This window comes from Ranitomeya imitator, chromosome 6 (genome assembly GCF_032444005.1).
Source record: "Ranitomeya imitator isolate aRanImi1 chromosome 6, aRanImi1.pri, whole genome shotgun sequence".
Classification (NCBI taxonomy): domain Eukaryota; kingdom Metazoa; phylum Chordata; class Amphibia; order Anura; family Dendrobatidae; genus Ranitomeya; species Ranitomeya imitator.
In genome coordinates, this window is record NC_091287.1 from 30,749,430 (window position 1) to 30,775,020 (window position 25,591).

At 39.8% G+C, this 25,591-nt stretch overlaps 1 protein-coding gene across 1 annotated transcript in view; it reads left to right on the forward strand.

Annotated features, from left to right (window-relative positions):
- CALCR (calcitonin receptor) overlaps positions 1 to 22,825 on the forward strand; it is a 287,546-nt gene extending 264,721 nt beyond the window's left edge. Inside the window, exons 11-13 of the mRNA XM_069729395.1 lie at positions 5,175 to 5,393; positions 6,585 to 6,626; positions 17,436 to 22,825. Coding sequence (XP_069585496.1) covers positions 5,175 to 5,393; positions 6,585 to 6,626; positions 17,436 to 17,657 — 483 coding nt within the window. The 3' untranslated portion in view covers positions 17,658 to 22,825. The remainder of the gene's footprint in view (positions 1 to 5,174; positions 5,394 to 6,584; positions 6,627 to 17,435) is intronic.
- The last annotated feature ends 2,766 nt before the right edge of the window (positions 22,826 to 25,591 follow it).

Here is a 25,591-nt window from a genome sequence, read left to right on the forward strand (position 1 = left end):
AAAAACGCTATAAAAGTAAATCAAACCCCCCTTCATCACCCTCTTAGTTAGGGAAAAATAATAAAATTAAAAAAAAATGTATTTATTTTCATTTTCCCATTAGAGTTGGGGCTAAAGTTAGGTTTTGGATTACATTTACGGTTGGGATTAGGGTGGGGATTAGGGTTAGGGGTGTGGTTAGGGTTATGGTTGGGATTAGGGTTAGGGGTGTGTTTGGGTTAGGTCTTCAGTCAGAATTGGGGGGTTTCCACTGTTTAGGCACATCAGGGGCTCTGCAAAGGCAACATGGCGTCCGATCTCAATTCCAGCCAATTCAAGTTGAAAAAGTAAAACAGCGCTCCTTCCCTTCTGAGCTCCCCCATGCGCCCAAACAGGGGTTTACCCCAACATATGGGGTATCAGCGTACTCAGGACAAATTGGACAACTTTTGGGGTCCAATTTCTCCTGTTACCCTTGGGAAAATACAAAACCGGGAGCTAAAAAAAAAGATTACAACAGTAAAACAGTGGTTTACCCCCATATATGGTGTATCAGCGCACTCAGGACAAATTGAACAACTTTTTGGGTCCAGTTTGTCCTGTTACTCTTGGGAAAATAAAAAATTTGGGGCGAAAAGATCATTTTTGTGAAAAAAATATGATTTTTTTTTTTTACGGCTCAACATTATAAACTTCTGTGAAGCACTTGGGGGTTCAAAGTGCTCACCACACACCTAGATTAGTTCCTTAGGGGGTCTACTTTCAAAAATGGTGTTACTTGTGGGTGGTTTCAATGTTTAGGTACATCAGGGGCTCTCCAAACGCAACATGGCGTCCCATCTCAATTCCAGTCAATTTTGCATTGAAAAGTCAAATGCTGCTCCTTCCCTTCTGAGCTCTGCCATGCGCGCAAACAGTGGTTTACCCCCACATATGGGGTATCTTCGTACTCAGGACAAATTGCACAACAACTTTTGTGGTCTTATTTCTCCTGTTACCCTTGGGAAAATAAAACAAATTGAATCTGAAATAAAAATTTTGTGAAAAAAAAGTTAAATGTTCAATTTTTTTTAAACATTCCAAAAATTCATGTGAAGCACCTGAAGGGTTAATAAACTTTTTGATTGTGGTTTTGAGTACCTTGAGGGGTGCAGTTTTTAGAATGGTGTCACTTTTGGGCATTTCCTGTCATATAGACCCCTCAAAGTGACTTCAAGTGTGAGGTGGTCCTTAAAAAAAAAATTTTTTTGAAAATTTTGTTGTAAAAATGAGAAATCGCTAGTCAACTTTTAACCCTTATAACTTCCTAACAAAAAAATATATATTTCCAAAATTGTGCTAATGTAAAGCAGACATGTGGGTAATGTTATTTGTTAACTATTTTGTATGATATACCTCTCTAGTTTAAGGGCATAAAAACTTAAAGTTTAAAAATTGCTAAATTTTCAAAAATTTTCGCCAAATTTCCATTTTTTTCACAAATAAACACAAGTCAAATCGAAGAAATTTTACCACTATCATAAAGTACAATATGTCACGAGAAAACAGTCTCAGAATCACCAGGATCCGTTGAAGCGTTTCAGAGTTATGACCTCATAAAGTGACAGTGGTCAGAATTGAAAAAAAAAATGGCCTGGTCAGGAAGTTGAAAACAGGCTTCGGGGTGAAGGGTTTAAAGACCGTCCCTTTAACATGGGCGCCCAGGGCCACGGACCGGGTCGCCGCCGCTGTGACACATCCCTTTAAGTACCGGACCCGGTACCGAGTACCCCATGGGCCTGGCAGGCATTCCAGATGCCCTTTAGGCATCGTGGAGGAAGAATCTCTAAACAGGTTGCCTGTAGATTAGTTTTTGCTTGGCATTTATCCCTAGTCTTTTCGCAAAACTTGTTAAGTGTCAGACATAGCTGGCTCTACTAGGTGGTACTTGTGGCAGAGTGGGATGGACAAGATCCATAGACATTTAGCGAACCTCTGAACTGCCAACAGATTTGTTGTGATGGGGATGTCTCCAGTCAAAGTTATCACTTCTCTCCGATATTCCCATAAACAGTGAATCTGTGGCATTTGAAGCCCCGTTCTCCAGGTCTCAGAACCTGATGGAGTCCAGAAGGTCCCATTCCCTACATTAGAGCAGCTCTAACTCCAACTAAAATTGTATTCAGTTTATGGCCGGAGAGAATAAGAAATGCAAAATTTGTGATTTATAACAATCTCCAGGGGCTTGCCGGAGTGTTTGTTTATTTTATACCTTTCATGAATATAGGCGTTCTGTATGTAAATTTAGGCGGTTCATACCAAATTGCAAACAGCAGAATTCATAGCTGCATATTAAGTCAGAGATGTTCCCTGTGTCCACCCAGTTTAGTCACATCTGTCAACAGGTTTTTGTTTCAATGTGTTCTTGTGGAAATTATGACCCCTTGTGAGATTGGAAGGACAGAAAACATTATCCCCTTCCTTAAACTAACACCTAAAAGAGAAGACCAATATTGTAAATGACTTATGGTAGTTTGTGGATGACATAATGCATTTGCATGTGAATTAAAAAGCTAATTTTTGGGGGAATGAAGCAACAGATAGAAGATATTAAAGGTCTTTGAACTGTAAATCCATCAACACCCTTAATATCTTCTATCTGTTGCCACATTCTCGAGAAATTAGCGTGCTCATATATATGAGGTTTCAGTGGTATAACATACTGATGGATTTCCTTTAATGTAGATTTATCCTTTGAGTTAGTGACAAACATTTTCAAGATGTTAAGGAAAATATAAAATCTCCAAACATAACAGAGATACGGTAAATTCCCTTAGACCGAGACATTAAATTTGACAGATACTGATACATGAAGCTGTAATAGAAGACTGATTATTATTATTTTGTGGGGAGATGGGGCTGGTGCAAAACCTCTTTAGGAAAACATCTCAGCTTTGAATAGACGAACAGAATAACCGGTAAATTACCTGGTAAAGTCATTCAGGAAATTACCAGTGAAGTGATTCAGGATTTCGGTATAGCACAGGATTAGAAGGATTTTCTTTCACTGATACATCGCAGATATTTTCTCATTTGACTTCAATGAGTCTTGGAAATGAAGTGTAGGAATTGTGAAGCGGCCGGCAGATGATGGCTAGGTTGCCCGTGCACTGATTATGAGCACATTCATGGAGAACACAGTTATTTCTGGAACGTAACGTTCCGGCAAAGAAGAAATTAAAACATTAAGTGTGGAAAACAGATAATATCTAACAGAAAACATGGGCCATAGAACTCTTAAAGGGACAGATATACTGTATATTTTATAGCTTACACACAACCGGGTTCTTAAAGTGTGAGGAAGACCATTGCAACAATAAAAATTCCATACCTAAACTAACAGACCCTTTCCAGCATACTTGCCAAAATTTTTAGCTGACTGTCCAGGTAATAAATGCTTGTGATGTAATAATAACCATGCTCTTTTTGGGGTCATCCATGTCTAGTCGTCATCCCTTATACTTCCCATTGACCAGAAGCCATAGACCGTTGGAACCCCATCTTATTATCAAGAATTCTTGTGTTGCACACAGAGGACCTGTGGTTTCTGGGAGGCTTGAACTGGCCATACTCATTAGATGGCCATTAGATGACTGCTGGCCGAAGGATCGTTCAGTCGATAGTCATCTCGGCCGACTCTTCCAAACGCAAGAGTGTTCGTTGTGCCAAACGAGCTCTCTAGTGTTCTCTATGAGAAAGCCCTCCCGAATGACACGTCAGGGAGAACATTGCGATTGGCAGACCAAAATCAGATATGCCGAATTGTCATCATTCCTACCCATTCTTTGTCCTGCGCCTCCATACACATTATACTGTCGATAACGGCGGGTTCAGCGGACTTAAGTCTAATGTGTATAGTCAGCTTTAGGTGCCACCCAAGAGACTTGCAAGTTCTGGAGTCTGGGAAGTGTCCCCTTTATTCTGGATACTCCCGAATATTTTGGTAGAGTGAGCAATAATGTCCTAAAATGATACATACGCCAGACCAGACCTCATAAATAAACACCAAAGCCTAGATATGGACTCCAGACCAGACATTCAGATACTTACCTATCTCAGGTCCTGCAGTTTTCACTTTAAAAAATAATTTTGATTCCAGCCCTAGCATTAGGGTGCTGTTTGGGGCTGAAGAGAACTGCAGGAACGAGGGGTTTGGAGTATCTATTGTAGAACACATTGCATCTAGTAAATTTGTCCACTATTTTGGGACTCAGTCCCTTTTTTTCTCCGTCTCCTTTTCTGAGAGAGTTAGTAAGTATTGAATGACTCGTTTGGGGAAGAGATGAGTGAATCAAATTAAGATAAATTCAAATTTGCTTTGAATTTATTGCAATTCATTTGGACAAATCCAACAAAATGGCTGGCCGGCATTTTGCTGGATTCTGCAGGGGGTTAAAAAAAAATTTTGTAAAAAAAAAAAGTGTACTAAAGTCTCTTGGCCATGGAACAGAATCCCAGTCTGACCCTTTAGTCTGGCATCTTTGGCGTCATGACGTGGGTCATGCCACGATGAGACGAGACAAAGTCATACTGAAGACTGGACTGGAGTGAGGAGATGTGGTGTGACAGAAGAAGGTCTGGAGAAGATGGCTATACATTTTTGTTTACCTATATTTATTTTGTTCTGGGTCCTGGAGAAATAAGTCACATCTGATTTACATAAAATAAAGTTGATGGGAATTGAGTTTGAGGGTCGAATTCGAATGAATTTGTCGAATTTGGATTTGGAGATTCTCTCTTCACTAGTGGGGACATCACTATTACCACCGATATACAAGAGCAACCTAGAATGGGCCCTACGTTCTTGCTAACCACCAGCTTGTTCGGCCCTCCGATGACCTCTGGTGGCTCAGGCATTGATTCTCCTGCTACATTTGACCACATGTCTGAAGAGCAGATCGTTCTCTCCCGGTCGGCTCTGTCGACATCTATACTTGATTATCTCTGCCTGGGAATGACTGGCTTAGACCAACATCTGGATAATTAATGATTGGGATAACCTTCATGAGAAGTGATGGGCGTCTGCAGTCCAGGTTTTCCATCATGTATGGTAACGGAGATGTTGGGCTTATTGGGCTCCTCTGGTGATGGCCATGGGTTAGTCATGGATTGCTCATCACATGGAATCACATTGATCCTGAGTTCATGTCTTACAGGTCAACTTGTTCTTTCTCCTGAACATTGTTCTCGTCCTCGTGACGAAGTTACGGGACACTCACCGCGCAGAGTCCAACATGTACATGAAAGCCGTAAGGGCTACGTTAATTCTGGTGCCGCTGCTAGGTATCCAGTTTGTGATCTTTCCATGGAGGCCGGAGAATCGACTGGCAGGAGAAATCTATGACTATATTATGCACATATTGATGCATTATCAGGTAACATTCAGATTTCAGTCGTTTCTCAATTATTCCGTAATTATTTCTGCACACAGTATTCAGTGTTAGATACCACCAAGCGCCCACGCTGTACAAGAGACTGCCTACATCTACTGCACAGACCTGTTTTACTCCCGCCCATTATATAGCAGAAAATATAGTCAAATAACAGTTCGAGAAAATATACAATATAAAATACTTGTCAAGGAATGAAAACTAGAGAAAATAATTTTTGATATGATCATATCATGTGACAATCTGTGGACCCTCCATGTTCCAGGGGGGTCATAGAGTTGTCTTGAAAATTTCTGGAAAATGCTGAGTTAGGGTAACTCCCACTAGTTTGGACTCCTATCGGGTCTTGGATATTGGTATGCCAATAAAGGTCATATTGGAAATTGTCACTTTACCAACAAAGATGGTGCCACCATATTACAAAGGAAGGCAAACAGTGAAAGAATTAACATTGTGATTGGTTCTCTCGTCTCAAACTGGAAATATCTTTTTACATGATTGAAGATTAATAGAAGAGGTCTGCTGTTTTTTTTTGCAGACACATCTCCATTGTAAAACATAGTTTGTACTACAAGCATTCATTTGAATTTGGCTTAGCTGCAATACCAGACACAACCTATGGTCAACAGTGGCACTCTTTTGCCATCTTCATAGACGGAAATTGTCAGATAAAGCACTTTTGCAATTTACTGTTTATTAAAATTTGCTCCTGTACTTGGGATATTAACACTTTTCTATTGTTTAGCGCTTGTTGCCTAGGAAGCCGACCACCTCGGCTGTCTAGTTTATAAGCACTGTGCTAAAGTTGGCTGATTATTAGGAGGTAACAGCGCATTCCAGTGACCTTAACAAGCTTCAAAACCGTTACTAAATCTCAATAAAAACGAGCTTGGAAGCATTGTGCATGTTCTGGTGTCTAACAGCAGTGGTCGGTCTCTAAGGCAACAAGATGTAAACAAAATAAAAGTGTTAATATCTCAAGAGTGGCTGAAAATTTTAACACGAAGTATATTGCAGACGTGCTTATATTTATAAGTTCTATCTGACAATATTCATTTATGGAGATGAAAATAACCCTTTAAATTTCCCTTTAAGCTAACCGATTCTCTTGTTAATCCAATAATTCTGTCTCCTTGTATTGATGAGAGTAATAGATAGAGTTTTCTTATTTTTCAGGGATTACTTGTTGCTACAATCTTCTGTTTCTTTAATGGGGAGGTAAGAGCTCTTTATTTCTATATTTAAAAACTCGTTATGAAATTTTAAATATTATATTTAAAGTTTAATTTATTTAAATGTTTCAATTTATTTAAAATTACATTTATTTAAATTTATTTATTTAAATTTGCCATCATTTCTGGGGATGTTTATGCTCCGGTCCATCCATGCCCTCCCGATATCGCACCATCACCCTTCCCGGGATTGCCCCCTCAATCCACTCACTTTTAGGTGGGTTTTACATAAATCGCGCTCATTTCAATCCTGGTGTCCCTGAAATCGGAGAGAATTGGCAACTAGGTCCATTAAATGTATAATGATTATGGTCATCCAATGTGAACATCTACCTAGGAATGCTCCTTTATTTCTCAGAGCTGATGTGAATCCGAGAAGTCAGAGCCCTGCTGAAAATGACGGCAGAACCTGGCGATGCGCCATCTTCGAGATGATTAGGCTCCTGCTAGTGGTGGCTGTGGGCTCAAAATGTATCATTTATGCCAAGATTGGAAGTTATCGCACATCCCTTTTCCCAACGCTTGCTGATAAATTCCCTATAAAAAAATAATGTTGTGAAATGGAGAATATGTTGTGTGACCATCGCTACTGGGAGAATCGTATTGAATTTTGATAACCGTAAATCACTTTGGTTAAATTTTTGGATAATGTTTGCATCTTAGCGAGTACATTGTATCCGTAGAAAATGTCAGGCAGAGCAATTTGAGGAACAGGACGACCTCGTCTCTGCCTAGCAAGAAAGGAGACGGAATCTAGCTAAATCTCTCATTGTTCCGCTAAGTGACAGCTCCGGTATCCGGGCGGCACCAGGTGTTATCGCAACAGTCAAATTGTGGCTTTTTAAGTTTGATTTAAAAAAAAGTAATGAACCCCAAATGTCATATAATTGTCACGATCCATTTTTGGATGTGTTGCAGGTCTGGTTCCACTATGATTTAAATGTAGCTTTTTTCCTTTCGGGCCAGCAGGGGTTAATGTCAGTTTTCCATGCTGGCAGTGTTGTAATTGTTGTGTTGCTAGGTCAGCTGATGTGGGTGGTGACCACTCCCACCATCCTTTAATTAGTCACCTGATGCATCAGCTGACTGTCTGTGATAGAGCAATCTATGTTGACCAAGCCTGGAGTAAGGAGCTCTCTGGTCGCAGTGGTGAATCTGCTGGTTTCGTGGAGTTCTTTGTCCTGGTGCCTTTTGTCTGCTGTGTGGTGCTTTGCAGCAGAGAAAGTTGTTAAGCTAAGTGTTGTGTTTATTCCTTGTCCGTCTCGTGTTTGTCCCTGTCCCCTCTGTTTGTACCATCTGCAGTGGGGAGGCTAGCGCCCTTGCCGGCCAGTGCACTAGCCAAGGCAGTGCGAGGGATGAGGTTCATGATGGCGGCGGGGGGGAGGACCCTCTTAGGGTGTTAGGGGAGTGCAAGGTCAGGCTCAGGTTGGAGCAGGAGGTGTCCATCCCTCATTCCCTATTTGTTAGGGCCTTCCTCTCCCCACTTCCATCCCATTGAGTGTTTGTTGTACCGCCCGCTGTCTAACAATCCCCCAACCCCCCCCCCCCCCATTGGGTCATTACTAGTGATGAGCGAATATACTCGTTACTCGAGATTTCCTGAGCACGCTCAGGGGTCCCCCGAGTATTTTTTAGTGCTCAGAGTTTTATTTTTTTCTTGCCGCAGCTGAATGATTTATATTTATTAGCCAGCATGAGTACATGTGGGGATTCCCTAGCAACCAGGCAACCCCCACATGTACTTATGCTGGCTATCAGATGTAAATCATTCAGCTGCTGCAAGAAAAACTAAATCTCCGAGCACTAAAAAATACTCGGAGGACTCCCGAGCATGCTCGAGAGATCTAGAGTAACGAGTATATTTGCTCATCACTAGTCGTTACATTTCGTGACAACAATAATAATAATTGTAATAATAAACTATCTGGTAATAGAATTATAGAACACTGACTCTTCTAGTATATTACTATTTCTCCCTACATTTATTCCGTATGTATAGCGCAGCTGTCACTTTAATACAACTCTTTATTTATTTTTTTTTATCTACATTATTTTTCTAACTGATAATATGGAAATGTAAACATTTTACAGAAAAGTAATTGGCATTAAAAATCCAAACAAAAATGTTTAAAAATATAAAACAATCCAATAGTGATAATTTAGTTTTCAGTTATTATATTTTATTTTTATATAACATTGTAAACACATTCTAGAAATAGCTAAAATGAACTTGACCTAGCTTTTAGGCTTAACATGGCCAGATTCGTCAAGTTTTTCATTATTTTTTTTTTCATAGGTAGGCCAATTATTTATTTCTCAGGTTTCTTGAAAAAGCGTGACTGAAAAAAAAAATATGAATTTATTATTTTTAAACTTTCCCGAAGTTGCCATATTTGAAGCCCACAATTTATTTTTCTTCTAATACCTGTATAAATAGTGCAGCAGGTTGTGTGTGCTCAATGGGGGCTGAAATAAAAGTGAAGCCAACAAGAAAAAATAGTGCCAAGGAAGCTACCTACAGAGTGTATAGTGTGTGAATCGCGTTACTACAGAGCTGTCATTAACTCAACATTTAATGATGAGATGACTCTGCTGACACTTTCCTAGTCTATACAGTAAAGCTGAAGAAAGCAAGTCAGCCTACTGTAGAAAAATATTCCAATTAACATTGTAGGTGGTGGGTCCCTAATACTAAGTAGAGTACAATATACATAAAATTATTTGTCTACCTAAGCACCACCCAAGTATGGAAATATATGGATAACTGCAAAAACGATAGCAGAAAACACCTCAAAACACCACAAGGCAGTCATGAAATCCAACAACATTTTATTAAAGTCTCAATCAACAATAAAGGTATAACAGACAAACAGATACAATGGGGCTAAAAGAGATGACAAGAACCTCATCAGCATCAAGCCAAGCCCAAGGTAGGGTACATCCCAGAAAGCGGTAATTGTATGCAGAAAATCCGCATATTGCCAAGTGCAGAAAAGTGCAAAACTGATAGCAACCACTGACACACACAGCTATGTCAAACATATAATCAATCAATGGATAGTCCAATACAAGTTTTCCACAGCTGCAGTGCCAGCAAGTAAATACCTAATAACTATATATGCATACACATTACCTAGTGCAGATGGCAGAGAGCACACACAGGGACGCCCGTCCACCCCGACGCGCGTTTCGGTATGGTACCTTCCTCAAGGGGCGCCTACTGTGTCTGCTCCAATGGCCACAGTTAAAACTACAATATTTCAAAATTGAGTATATTCATGCAAAATGACAGAATAGCCGGTGGCATGGGTGCACTGGTTTCGCAATGTAGTTCTGCCCATTTGTTTTCTGTTTAGAGTGTGCGGAGCAACAGCAGCCATGTGCGGTTCAGGTGACGGCAGACGCTATATTATTGAGGGTGATCCATTATCATGCTCTGGAAAGGGTAGGAAATATATATGATGCCTACTGGATGGGGTTGCGGTTCCTTACCTATCAAGTTAGTCCAGGTGCTTGTAGAATCTAGGTTCCTTCAAGCTCTGAAATGACTCTTGGTTTCTTGAACCGGGATCAATACTGCCCTATCTCTCTCTGGTAAAACAATATTCCATATGAAAACTGTTCCATCTCGTTTGGTCTTCACGTCAGTTTATGAGCCTCTTCCCATCTTGGCTGGACCCCGACAGCAATAAACCACTGATCGACTGTTGTAATCTGGCTGTTGCTTGTTCCTCCATTCGTTAACTAACCACTCTATCTTTTCACCAATGACAAACACTTAATTCTGGAGAAACCGCAATCCCCATCCTGTGGATAGCCTGCATGACCGTATCCTTATTCTGCCATTTCCTGAAGTACTTTACCAGTGGAGTCACTCACCAATGCCGCCACTTTGCTACCAACATGTCCATACTGCATCTGTAGCAAAATTTGCCATACATCTTTGTTCCGTCAGTCCACAGTTTGAACTTGGCTCTTATGAGGATATCTGCAAAAATTGTATTGACCACCCAAGGCTGGTATTTCCAGCTTAATTGAGCTGTAGTGTTCGGGGGTTCTTCTCCCCATCCTCCTGGCATAAGACAAACCTTCAAAAAAATGTAACATGCCTAGGCTAGGCAGCTTTTAAAGAACAAATTCATCAAAAAGGAGACGAAAAGCTATAGCCTTAAAATTCAACACTTTATTGGAATTAAGAGTTAAAAAATGTATGTCTAAAGTTAAAAGACAACAACAAGATGTAATAAAACCATGGGGACACAATGTGCAAATGAAATTGGCCTCACCAATAAGGAAAGGTGCCAGGAGTTACCAAGATCTAAGATGGCTACAACAATGAATAAGGAATTGTGAGTCAAAAATATGTATATATATGAAATAAATATTTATATCCAAAAGGGTAAGAAACCTCTTTTAATGGTCACAATGACCTGTGGAATTAATTAAATCTCCAAGAGACCTATTTGATAATTAGTGTATATAACGTATATAGTAAAGACAAATATTGCATCATACAAGTAAACAAGGTGGCAAGTGCAAAATGGATGAATAGAGAAGCCGACTATCAGCTGTGAATGACAAAAAGAAAAAAAGAAAATTTGTCGCTGTGGGTAACCCGAATGAATGTATAGCATTAGTGGCATAGGCACATTACCTGTAAGGTGCAGACCAAAAACCCCGACGCGCGTTTAGCGTACAGCTTTTTCGAGCAACTGAGGTTATTTTAGATCCTGTTTGTTCTGGCTCCATAATGAGGCTGCGAGTGTAGGGTGCTTGAGACTCTGTTTCTATGGATGTCTCTATGTACCAGTACTCATACCAAGTGATTTAATCAAATAGCTTGACTCAACTGCAGGAGGCACATATGAAGATTCCAGGAGAAGATATATTTTTAAGCTGAATTCTTGTAGTTATGCACAATTATAACAGATAAAAAGACTATTCTGAACCAGAGATGCAAAGACATGGCTGATATACACAGAATGAGGAAGAAGAAGGGAGGGATTAGTGACATCAGAGCTAAGGAGGCAGACAGGGAGAGAGGGAGGACAAATTTATAAAAGGCAATTCAACAGCAACAATATAATACAATATTGTATGATTCCCAAGTCGTGGGACACGGCACTGTTGTTTCAGGGAAGAGTTTTCAGCAGTCTCATTATCATCACTGGCAGGATTACAATGGTTGATAACATCTCTATACACAGCTGGTAATACGGGATTTATCAATTCCAATAGTCAATGTCACAGCTTTTATTTTGAATCGAGATATGAAAAAAAAGATCAAATATATATTTTTTTAAATGGTGTGGGGGAAGCAGACAGGGGCCCAAGCCTCTTGGAATAGTCACGCTACTTCTATCATCCCGGCAAGGCTGTTTTCTCTGAAATGCCACATCATTTTAGAGTAAAACATATACGGCAGGAATAATGAAGCCAGACAACTCTGATTTGGGCGACATAAATCAGCTGTTCCACTTAAAGAAAAATATAAAAGTAGCAAAACAAATTGCATCATTTGAGCTTCTCTCCGGCATTACAGCACTTTAGCATGGCGAAAGAAATTTTCTGAATTTCTTCCAGGATCAGACTGACTTCAATTACCTTCAAAAGAAAATAACTCGCCTGCCCGATTTTTTTATTTCCGTGAAAAATTACAGAGTGCGTATCACGATTTATTTCTTCACCTTTGGTTGCACATTAATGACTTGAGGCATTTTACTGATATATGAAAATGGAATGTTGGAAAAAGCAGAAATTCTAAAACATTTTGTTAGTTTTCATCTAATCTGTTTTTTATTTACTGACTGTAGCCTGTTTTGTTTTCTTTTCCGTCCATGATTTAGGGGCAGTCATCGTCTTTCCTGAGCAAGATGGCTGCCCCTAAATCATGTACAGAAAAGACAATAAAACACGTCAGATAACGAGACACAAATACAAGATCCAGAGAACTAGATGACTTTTAGGAGTAATAATGCAAATGTGCACTAAAAAAGTGTTACAAAGTCAGAACCACAGTAATAATTTGGATAGATGCGTAATACATAAATGAAACAAGAGTAGATCCAGCTCACCATAAGGGACATCATGGAGGTGTTCGGAGCCCGGAGAGGCCGCATCAAGGCGTGGAACAATCGTACAATGAAGGTAATCCAGCTCAATGAGCCGTGAATAAGCTTTTATTCACACAACGCGCAAAACAGAGGACAAGATCAGCCGTACAGCTAAAAGAAATGCGGCATCAACACATTTCAGGTGACATCACATGACTAAGGGTGGGCTGCCACCCGAAACCCGTTGATGTCATTTCTTTTAGCTGTACTGCTGATCTTGTGTTCTGCTTTGCACGTTGTGTGAATAAAACTCATGGTTCGTTGAGCTGGATTGTCTTCATTTTACAATACATAAATAGTACTGCTATAGCCCGCACATAAATATTACCAATATTCCATGCACATAAATGGTAGGCAATAGCACGCAAATAAATAATACCGCTATATCATGCACATAAATAGTACCGCTACAGCACACACAGACATAGTAACACTATAGCACACACAAAAATAATAACACTATAGCACACACATAAATAGTATCATTATTCCATGCACATAAATAGTACGCAATAGCATGCACATAAATAGTACCAATATGTCGTGCACATAACAGTACGCAATAGCACACACATAAATATTAACAATATGTCATGCACATAATAGTACGCAATAGCACGCACATAAATAGTAACAATATATCATGCACATAAATAGTACGCAATAGCACGCACATGAATAGTACCAATATGCCATGCACATAAATAGTACTCCTAGAGCATCACTGCTGTGCCACACATAATTAGTACCATAATAGCACGGTGCTACAATGTACACAATTTTAACCTAGTTTGCGGATTGGCCGATCAGCTCATTAAATTGTTGTCCTGAAAAAAAAAAAATTAACAGTGATAAGAGTATTTCCATCTCATTGATGACATGCCCATATTCACCAGTCAAGATCTAGCTCTGAGAGCTCTGAAAACAGCGAAGCATTAAGGGTGATTGAATTTGCCAAAATTTGATATTGCAAACTCCTTGCAGATGTCATCCTTGGTGGGATTTGAACCCAGAAACCCATGCTACAAAGCAACAGTGCTAACCACTGAGCTACCATACAGGGCTAACCACTGAGCCACCATACAGTGCTAACCACTGAGCCATCATACAGTGCTAACCACTGAGCCATCATACAGTGCTAACCACTGAGCCACCATACAGTGCTAACCACTGAGCCACCATACAGTGCTAACCACTGAGCCACCATACAGGGCTAACCACTGAGATATCATACAGTGCTAACCACTGAGCCATCATACAGTGCTAACCACTGAGCCACCATACAGTGCTTACCACTGAGCCACCATACAGTGCTAACCACTGAGCCATCATAGAGTGCTAGCCACTGAGCCACACATGCAGTGCTAACCACTGAGCTACCATACAGGGCTAACCACTGAGCCACCATACAGTGCTATCCACTGAGACATCATACAGTGCTAACCACTGAGCCACCATACAGTGCTAACCACTGAGCCACCATACAGTGCTAACCACTGAGCCACCATACAATGCTAACCACTGAGACATCATACAGTGCTAACCACTGAGCCACCATACAGTGCTAACCACTGAGCCACTATACAGTGCTTACCACTGAGCCACCATACAGTGCTAACCACTGAGCCATCATACAGTGCTAACCACTGAGCCACCATACAATGCTAACCACTGAGCCACCATACAGTGCTAACCACTGAGCCACCATACAGTGCTAACCACTGAGCCACCATTCAGTGCTAACCACTGAGCCACCATACAGTGCTAACCACTGAGCCACCGTACAGTGCTAATCACTGAGACATCATACAGTGCTAACCACTGAGCCACCATATAGTGCTAACCACTGAGCCATGAAAATTAGAAAATTGAATTTATTCAGTGCAGATGATCGATTGTGCATTATTATGGTCAGAGGTCTCTCCAGACACCAGAACATTATAAGCATAGGTAAAACAGACAAATAAAAATTGCTACTCACCTGGCCCTCACCTGTTCAGGTCGCCTCCTTGTTTCTCACCCCTAGTTCCTAACATCTTCTTCACGGACAAGCATGCCAAAAATTGGATTCAGGCAAAATTTGTTTTTTTTTTTTTGTAAAATTGGAATGACTGATTTCTTTGAAGCTGGTTTGCTCAGGTCTATTTGTAGCGAACACCCGGCCACCTCACCCCTCACAATATGGACCCTTTTTTAAAAACAGGCGTGGCACATTTATGGCATATCCTATGAGTATGTGATACATTTCTGACATAAGAATATAGAGGGTAATTCTTCTAAAGTGTATTTAGAAAAAAAAAGGAATTAAAAATCAATATCCTTAGATTAGTCAGAGCTACATTCATTTTTGTTGTGTAAGAATGCAAACAAACCCTGTAATAAAGTTATTTTCAAAGTTTTATGAATTTCCATGCTGGACAAAATGATTTTAAAAAATAAAAGATAAGTTATTCATTAAATAATAAATTTTGAGCTGCCAGTAGCCACTGTTGTGAATTCTGTGGCCAAGCTCCCTCCTGTGGTCGTGAGTGGTACTGCGGCTGGTTCTGTCTATAAGCTTCCTTTGGTGGATGAGAGTGGTACTGCGGCTTCTGAGTTTCCTTCTTCAGGTGATGAGGTTAAGTCGTTAGGTGCTGCTCTATTTAACTCCACCTGGTGCTTTGATCCTGGCCTCCAGTCAATGTTCTAGTATTGGTCTTGCTTCTTCCTGGATCGTTCCTGTGGCCTGTCTTCCTGCATAAGCTAAGTTCTGCTTATGTTATTTTTGTTTGCTATATTTTCTGTCCAGCTTGCTATATTGGTTTTTCTTGCTTTCTGGAAGCTCTGAGACGCAGAGGGAGCACCTCCGTACCGTTAGTCGGTGCGGAGGGTCTTTTTGCCCCTCTGCGTGGTTGTTTGTAGGTTTTTGTGTTGACCGCAAAGCTATCTTTCCTATCCTCGGTCTATTCAGTAAGTCGGGCCTCACTTTGCTAAATCTATTTCATCTCTGTGTTTGTATTTCATCTTTACTCACAGTCATTATATGTGGGGGGCTGCCTTTTCCTTTGGGGAATTTCTCTGAGGCAAGGTAGGCTTATTTTTCTATCTTCAGGGCTAGTTAGTTTCTCAGGCTGTGCCGAGTTGCATAGGGAGCGTTAGGCGCAATCCACGGCTACCTCTAGTGTGGTGTGATAGGATTAGGGATTGCGGTCAGCAGAGTTTCCACGTCTCAGAGCTCGTCATATGTTTTTGGTAAATGTCAGGTCACTTTGTATGCTCTGAACTTCATTGGTCCATATAGGATTTCTGAGGTTCTTAATCCTGTGTCTTTTCGTTTGACTCTTCCAGCTTCTTTTTCCATCCATAACGTGTTCCATAGGTCATTGTTGCGGAGATACGTGGCACCTGTGGTTCCATCTATTGATCCTCCTGCTCCGGTTTTGGTTGAAGGGGAATTGGAGTATATTGTGGAGAAGATTTTGGATTCTCGTGTTTCGAGACGGAAACTCCAGTATTTGGTTAAGTGGAAGGGTTATGGTCAGGAAGATAATTCCTGGGTCTTTGCCTCTGATGTCCATGCTGCCAATCTGGTTCGTGCCTTTCATGTGGCTCATCCTGGTCGGCCTGGGGGCTCTGGTGAGGGTTCGGTGACCCCTCCTCAAGGGGGGGGGGTACTGTTATGAATTCTGTGGCCAAGCTCCCTCCTGTGGTCGTGAGTGGTACTGCGGCTGGTTCTGTCTATAAGCTTCCTTTGGTGGATGAGAGTGGTACTGCGGCTTCTGAGTTTCCTTCTTCAGGTGATGAGGTTAAGTCGTTAGGTGCTGCTCTATTTAACTCCACCTAGTGCTTTGATCCTGGCCTCCAGTCAATGTTCTAGTATTGGTCTTGCTTCTTCCTGGATCGTTCCTGTGGCCTGTCTTCCTGCATAAGCTAAGTTCTGCTTATGTTATTTTTGTTTGCTATATTTTCTGTCCAGCTTGCTATATTGGTTTTTCTTGCTTGCTGGAAGCTCTGAGACGCAGAGGGAGCACCTCCGTACCGTTAGTCGGTGCGGAGGGTCTTTTTGCCCCTCTGCGTGGTTGTTTGTAGGTTTTTGTGTTGACCGCAAAGCTATCTTTCCTATCCTCAGTCTATTCAGTAAGTCGGGCCTCACTTTGCTAAATCTATTTCATCTCTGTGTTTGTATTTCATCTTTACTCACAGTCATTATATGTGGGGGGCTGCCTTTTCCTTTGGGGAATTTCTCTGAGGCAAGGTAGGCTTATTTTTCTATCTTCAGGGCTAGTTAGTTTCTCAGGCTGTGCCGAGTTGCATAGGGAGCGTTAGGCGCAATCCACGGCTACCTCTAGTGTGGTGTGATAGGATTAGGGATTGCGGTCAGCAGAGTTTCCACGTCTCAGAGCTCGTCATATGTTTTTGGTAAATGTCAGGTCACTTTGTATGCTCTGAACTTCAAGGTCCATTGTGGTTCTGAATTACCTGTTCATAACAAGCCACCTCTAGAGGGAGCATGGGAGCTTACTGTATACATGTTGAACTATGCTCCACACCCTCTACTGGTGGCTTCAGACAGAATTTTATAGTTTTTCTCTATGGCTTTACAGGGAATCTGACGCTAAAGATATATTATGATGTGAATCTGCACAGGATATTCTACCTCATTAACTATATACACATATCCTTCTTTTTTTATTGGCTCCTAGGTACAAGGTGCACTAAAGAGACAATGGATGCAATACAAAACTCAGTGGGGTCAGAGAAGAAGAGAACATTGTTCTATGCGTTCTACTTCCTACACGGCCACATCCATAACTGAAGTCCCAATTTATCTTTACCCCCATGAGTCCAACAGTGAACACTTAAATGGGAGGTATGGAGACGACTCGGAGATTACAGCGCTCAACTCCGGAGATACATACGCCTGATTCTCCAACAAACGTAGGAAGTTTTGAAACCATGAGCTCAAGTCCACGATGGAAATAAAGCCTTTGACGGAAGAGTTGACGGGAAGACTCATTGTAGCCACCTGTCGTAGATAGTGACCTCTGAAGCTCACCTGGTCCCGGACTTGAGTCCCGTTTTACGGGGACTGATGGAGACGACCAGTTTTTGTCTGACGTGCTTCTGCCAATTCAGGGAATGTGAAACTTCTATCACGCGGACAGATTCATGTTGAGATATCGTAAAGGGCAAGGTCTTCTGAAGCCAAATGGAAAAACCTTGAACATCTTTGTCCTTCTGATAAGATTTCCTTATTTCATCATTGTATAAAACCTTAGATTTAGATCTGGGCTTATCTATGAAATGCGTTTCATCAGTAGTGGGGATTTTAGACTAGATACAAAATTAGATCTGCTCATACAGTTCTTTGTTCACAAGAGCACAATTTTGATGAACTTTGACGTTGGTGCTAGGTGGCACTTGGTGACCATTAAGCTTTCTGATCTGGAAATGGTGGCTTGGCTTAATGTGACTTCCTACTGTAGGATGAGTGTCGTAGGTTCCCATAGCCTTCCACAAATAATGTCATACGTGGTCCAAGATATCAAGACGAAGGTAGAAATAGCATCTAACTGAATGGCCACTAATCTTCATCATTAGAGACCTCCATGTCATCTAATATAGACCTTCAAAATTGTGTTATTCGAGCAAAATGGATATTCGCGACTTGGTAATGGTGGTAGATTGCTAGGATATTCCATCACTTTTGACATACTTGTCAAATTTTTCACTTACTTGCCTCATTTTTGACATACTTGTCAATTTTTTGAGCTGTGCCCCATTTACAATGCCACACCACCCTCTGCCGATTTTCATGTCCTGTTCTCCCATTTACTGGCACCTGAAAAGTGTGTCTAATGGCGGAGTATCTTGGCACCATTGGAAAGCGCAGCTTTCTAGGCTATTTTTGTAGCGACCAGGAATTATATTTCTAAACTGTTGTGCCAAAACATCTCGTAAAAGGTTTTCGGTCTACCGTCGTGATGTTGGGGCTTACAGAGGACCAGTATACTAACACCAAACCGCGAAGCACCAAATGACCTGATCCTTATTAAGAAATTGGAGTTTGGGGAATTCAATGACGTGAATCATTGCTGCTGATAATTCATTCATTCATTCATAGGATCCGTGGGTTCCCAGAAATCGGACCCCCACCAGTCGTTAAGTGATGGGTTATCCTAGAGTTGAGCATAGAAGTTAGCGCTGTCCTTGTCCGGTGTCCAGTCTGGTGATCATCGGCAGCCAAAAAGGGCAATCTTTTATGGCCAACATTCATGGTTCGGCATCGTGTTCCCAGGAATATTTTCTATTTAGAGAAGTTTATAGAGTTTCATATGTCACCTATTTCCCTATCACGTCTTTTATTCCTACTGTCAGACCTCCATCACTTACTTACCAGTAGTGATCAGCGAATGTGCTGGGATAAGGTGTTATCAGAGCATGCCCGATGCTAAATGACCGTCTTCGGCGTGCTCAAAAAATATGTTTGAGTCCTCGCTAAGAAGCAGGCAATTCCTGCATGTGTTGCGGAAGTCGAACAGCCGCGGGGACTCGGACATATTTTTCGACCATGCCGAACACACTCGGTCAACACCCAAGCATGGCGGATAACACCTTATCCCAGCACATTCGCTAATCACTAATTACCAGCAATCAGCTTTGTAAGTTGCTCACCGGACAGTCATTCATCCTCAGAAATCACCATTTCCAGATTCTTCAGCCTTTTGGGATCACTGGATGTCACCAAAAACATTTGATTTTTAAGTTCTTGTTATTATTTTACCTATTCGCAGAGGGTTTATCTTCCAAAGATACTTTATCAATGAGTTAAAGGGGACCCATCACCTTCAATAAAACTGTATTTTTTTTTGTGGGAAATTTCCGCTGTTCTCCTGAATCCAGCGTTGTTTTTCCTTTGTTCCAGCGCCTCTCTGTTTCCTCTATGGAACTTTAGTTCTTTTTTAGCCAAGTGGATGGAGTCCTCTACTCTTCTCTGTGGACTTCTTCTTGAAGACTGTCACAAACCAGCGTTCCGCTAACTCCAGTCATCTGGACAGTCACGCAATTGACTGAGGATTGATGGACGAGGCCACGGCTGCTTTTGCTACAAACAGTTTATTGTGTGCTTTGCGGTGAACATATAGTAATGGAGAGACAAAGGACCAAAGAATGATCAATGCCAGATTCAGGAGAACACTAGCTAGGAGAAGAAATTACATTTTTATGGCAAGGGACCGGTCTTCTGTGAGAGGAAGACACAGCAATCGTGGGTTCTCATTACACAGTTATACCTGCAGCAACCACTAGAGGGAGCTCACAAAACTCTATAAATCTATGAAGAGTGAGCTCCCCCTAGTGGAGACCGAGTGCAGCCATAATTTTATCATGTAATTCTTAGCCTAGGTGAATGGAAGAAGGGAAGTACAAATCAAGGTATATTAAATGTGGAGCATATAAATTATTGTTTATTACTTAATTTCTGTATGTTAGCCTTAATTTTTAACTTTATCTGTGAAACAGTCCTGGCTCTTGTTCACAATGTAAACCAAAATGATCCGACGCTATATTTCACATGCTATTTCTAGAGAAACGTGTGAGGAGCAAGAAGCCTGTGAGTGTCTTATTGAGTAATGATGCTAATGAATGGGTGACGGTATGAAGACGTGAGTGACAACTCCTTTATGATAAGAGTCATAGGAGGAGATATTTTCCAGACTGGTATTTTCCTCTAAGTCTATTTCTAGAAGTTTTCTACCAGTTGAAGTGATACACGGCAGCTTTACAAAGAGGTTTAAGTTATTTTGTAGCGACGAGTATATAAGGATGGGGGGGGGGGAGTAATTTTTATGAATTCTATTCTAAATGTTGTTATAAAGAGGAAAGGATCGTTCATAATGTACTCTGCAAATAATCTATAAAGACGACGATATATCTCTATATAATATACAACGATTTGTAGATTCCATCATATTAAATTGAACGTTTGATCCGCACTTATTTTTGTAACATAATGGTTTGGTTTGTATCATATAAATCCATCATCTGTGACCTCACTAAATGTATAAGGGCTAAATATTATTAGGGATTTATTAATTAAATTGCAATATCAGCAGAACTAGGTCACAGGTGATCACCATTTACCGTTTATATAAAGTTTAATCACTTTGTCTATACATTGCTTGTACGGATCCTCAGTTGCATCCTGTATTATACTTCAGAGCTGTAATCATTGTTCTAGTAGTGAATTCACTTTGTCCTTGACAATACTTATTCTGTACTGATCCTGAGTTACCTCCTGTATCATACTCCAGAGCAGCACTCACTATTCTGCTGGTGCAGTCACTGTGTACATACATTACATTACTGATCCTGAGTTACATCCTGTATTATACCCCAGAGCTGCACTCACTATTCTGCTGGTGCAGTCACTGTGTACATACATTACATTACTGATCCTGAGTTACATCCTGTATTATACCCCAGAGCTGCACTCACTATTCTGCTGGTGCAGTCACTGTGTACATACATTACATTACTGATCCTGAGTTACATCCTGTATTATTCTCCAGAGCTGCACTCACTATTCTGCTGGTGCAGTCACTGTGCACATACATTATATTACTGATCCTGAGTTACATCCTGTATTATACTCCAGAGCTGCACTCACTATTCTGCTGGTGCAGTCACTGTGTACATACATTACATTACTGATCCTGAGTTACATCCTGTATTATACTCCAGAGCTGCACTCACTATTCTGGTGCAGTCACTGTGTACATACATTACATTACTGATCCTGAGTTACATCCTGTATTATACTCCAGAGCTGCACTCACTATTCTGCTGGTGCAGTCACTGTGTACATACATTACATTACTGATCCTGAGTTACATCCTGTATTATACCCCAGAGCTGCACTCACTATTCTGCTGGTGCAGTCACTGTGTACATACATTACATTACTGATCCTGAGTTACATCCTGTATTATACCCCAGAGCTGCACTCACTATTCTGCTGGTGCAGTCACTGTGTACATACATTGCATTACTGATCCTGAGTTACATCCTGTATTATACTCCAGAGCTGCACTCACTATTCTGCTGGTGCAGTCACTGTGTACATACATTACATTACTGATCCTGAGTTACATCCTGTATTATACCCCAGAGCTGCACTCACTATTCTGCTGGTGCAGTCACTGTGTACATACATTGCATTACTGATCCTGAGTTACATCCTGTATTATACTCCAGAGCTGCACTCACTATTCTGCTGGTGCAGTCACTGTGTACACACATTACATTACTGATCCTGAGTTACATCCTGTATTATACTCCAGAGCTGCACTCACTATTCTGCTGGTGCAGTCACTGTGTACATACGTTACAGTACTGATCCTGAGTTACATCCTGTATTATACCCCAGAGCTGCACTCACTATTCTGCTGGTGCAGTCACTGTGTACTTACATTACATTACTGATCCTGAGTTATATCCTGTATTATACCCCAGAGCTGCACTCACTATTCTGCTGGTGCAGTCACTGTGTACATACATTACATTACTGATCCTGAGTTACATCCTGTATTATACCCCAGAGCTGCACTCACTATTCTGCTGGTGCAGTCACTGTGTACATACATTGCATTACTGATCCTGAGTTACATCCTGTATTATACTCCAGAGCTGCACTCACTATTCTGCTGGAGCAGTCACTGTGTACAATTACCATTGGGAAACATTGAGATTATATTGTGATCATCTTAAAATGCCAAAATATGTGAGCGGCGTTGGCAGGTAACTGCTATGAAGCCTGAGCCCAAGGAGCAGCAGAAGCTTTAATCCTTCGTGTCAGGCACCGTTACATTGTATGAAATGTCACCGATTTTCTAAATCTCTCTGTTAATTGAAGAACACTCCATCCATCGCCATTGATTGCAGACATTAGGACATGAATAATGCAAAAGTCAAAATCATCGGAAAAGATGAAAACTTTACTTTTTTATCTAGTAGAGACTAATGAAGTGTTTATGGTCTGAAGAATCACCGGCTGTATTTTCTATTAAAGGATCCGTCTGATTATTCCTGCTGATTCCTGACTACTGTTCATGTGATGATTGGATAACACATTGCACCACTAAGGGTTAAATATTTTTTAGAAAGCTAGAAAATTGTGAAAATGTAAAAAGTTGCAGTTGTCAAGTTACTTTATGTTACAGCAAGAAAGAAAAAAAAGCTCCGACTATTATCTCAAATAGATTCCAAATATAGCGGCAACCAAACTGGCTAAAAACCAGAAAGGAAAAACTGAAAGATGAAATTTATCATATATATATATTAGGAGATAGTATAGTAGTTATATTCTTGTACATAGGGGCAGTATTATAGTAGTTATATTCTTGTACATAGGGGCAGTATTATAGTAGTTATATTGTTGTACATAGGGGCAGTATTATAGTAGTTATATTCTTGTACATAGGGGCAGTATTATAGTAGTTATATTCTTGTACATAGGGGCAGTATTATAGTAGTTATATTCTTGTACATAGGGGCAGTATTATAGTAGTTATATTCTTGTACATAGGGGCAGTATTATAGTAGTTATATTCTTGTACATAGGGGCAGTATTATAGTAGTTATATTCTTGTACATAGGGGCAGTATTATAGTAGTTACATTCTTGTACATAGGGGCAGTATTATAGTAGTTATATTCTTGTACATAGGAGCAGCATTATAGTAGTTATATTCTTGTACATAGGGGCAGTATTATAGTAGTTATATTCTTGTACATAGGAGCAGTATTATAGTAGTTATATTCTTGTACATAGGGGCAGTATTATAGTAGTTATATTCTTGTACATAGGGGCAGTATTATAGTAGTTATATTCTTGTACATAGGGAGCAGTATTATAGTAGTTATATTCTTGTACATAGGGGCAGTATTATAGTAGTTATATTCTTGTACATAGGGAGCAGTAGTATAGTAGTTGTATTCTTGTACATAGGGGCAGTATTATAGTAGGTATATTCTTGTACATAGGAGCAATATTATAGTAGTTATATTCTTGTACATAGGGGCAGTATTATAGTAGTTATATTCTTGTACATAGGAGCAATATTATAGTAGTTATATTCTTGTACATAGGAGCAATATTATAGTAGTTATATTCTTGTACATAGGAGCAATATTATAGTAGTTATATTCTTGCACATAGGGGCAGTATTATAGTAGTTATATTCTTGTACATAGGAGCAGTATTATAGTAGTTATATTCTTGTACATAGGGAGCAGTACTATAGTAGGTATATTCTTGTACATAGGAGCAATATTATAGTAGTTATATTCTTGTACATAGGGGCAGTATTATAGTAGTTATATTCTTGTACATAGGAGCAGTATTATAGTAGTTATATTCTTGTACATAGGAGCAGTATTATAGTAGTTATATTCTTGTACATATAGGCAGTATTATAGTAGTTATATTCTTGTACATAGGAGCAGTAGTATAGTAGTTATATTCTTGTACACAGGAGCAGTATTATAGTAGTTATATTCTTGTACATAGGGGCAGTACTATAGTAATTACATTCTTGTACATAGGGGCAGTATTATAATAGTTATATTCTTGTACATAGCGGCAGTATTATAGTAGTTATATTCTTGTACATAGGAGCAGTATTATAGTAGTTATATTCTTGTACACAGGAGCAGTATTATAGTAGTTATATTCTTATACATAGGAGCAGTATTATAGTAGTTATATTCTTGTACATAGCGGCAGTATTATAGTAGTTATATTCTTGTACATAGGGGCAGTATTATAGTAGTTATATTCTTGTACATAGGAGCAGTATTATAGTAGTTATATTCTTGTACATATAGGCAGTATTATAGTAGTTATATTCTTGTACATAGGAGCAGTATTATAGTAGTTATATTCTTGTACATAGGAGCAGTATTATAGTAGTCATATTCTTGTACATAGGGAGCAGTATTATAGTAGTTATATTCTTGTACATAGGAGCAGTATTATAGTAGTTATATTCTTGTACATAGGAGTAGTATTATAGTAGTTGCATTCTTGTACATAGGAGCAGTATTATAGTAGTTACAGTATATTCTTGTACATAGGGGCAGTATTATAGTAGTTATATTCTTGTACATAGGAGTAGTATTTTAGTAGTTATATTCTTGTACACAGGGGGCAGTATTATAGTAGTTATATTCTTGTACACAGGAGCAGTATTATAGTAGTTATATTCTTGTACATAGGGGCAGTATTATAGTAGTTATATTCTTGTACATAGGAGCAGTATTATAGTAGTTATATTCTTGTACATAGGGAGCAGTATTATAGTAGTTATATTCTTGTACATAGGAGCAGTATTATAGTAGTTATATTCTTGTACATAGGAGTAGTATTATAGTAGTTGCATTCTTGTACATAGGAGCAGTATTATAGTAGTTGTATTCTTGTACATAGGAGCAGTATTATAGTAGTTATATTCTTGTACATAGGGGCAGTATATTAGTAGTTATATTCTTGTACATAGAAGGCAATCTTACTTTTCTTGTAAGAAACAAGATTTTTCTTAAAGGAATTTCATATGGAAAATACCCAGTGAGAGCTATTTAAAAACTTTTACAGCAATACCGCAGTATTATAGTAGTTATATTCTTGTACATAGGTATAGTATTATAGTAGTTATATTCTTGTACATAGGGAGCAGTATTATAGTAGTTGTATTCTTGTACATAGGAGCAGTATTATAGTAGTTATATTCTTGTACATAGGGAGCAGTATTATAGTAGTTGTATTCTTGTACATAGGAGCAGTATTATAGTAGTTATATTCT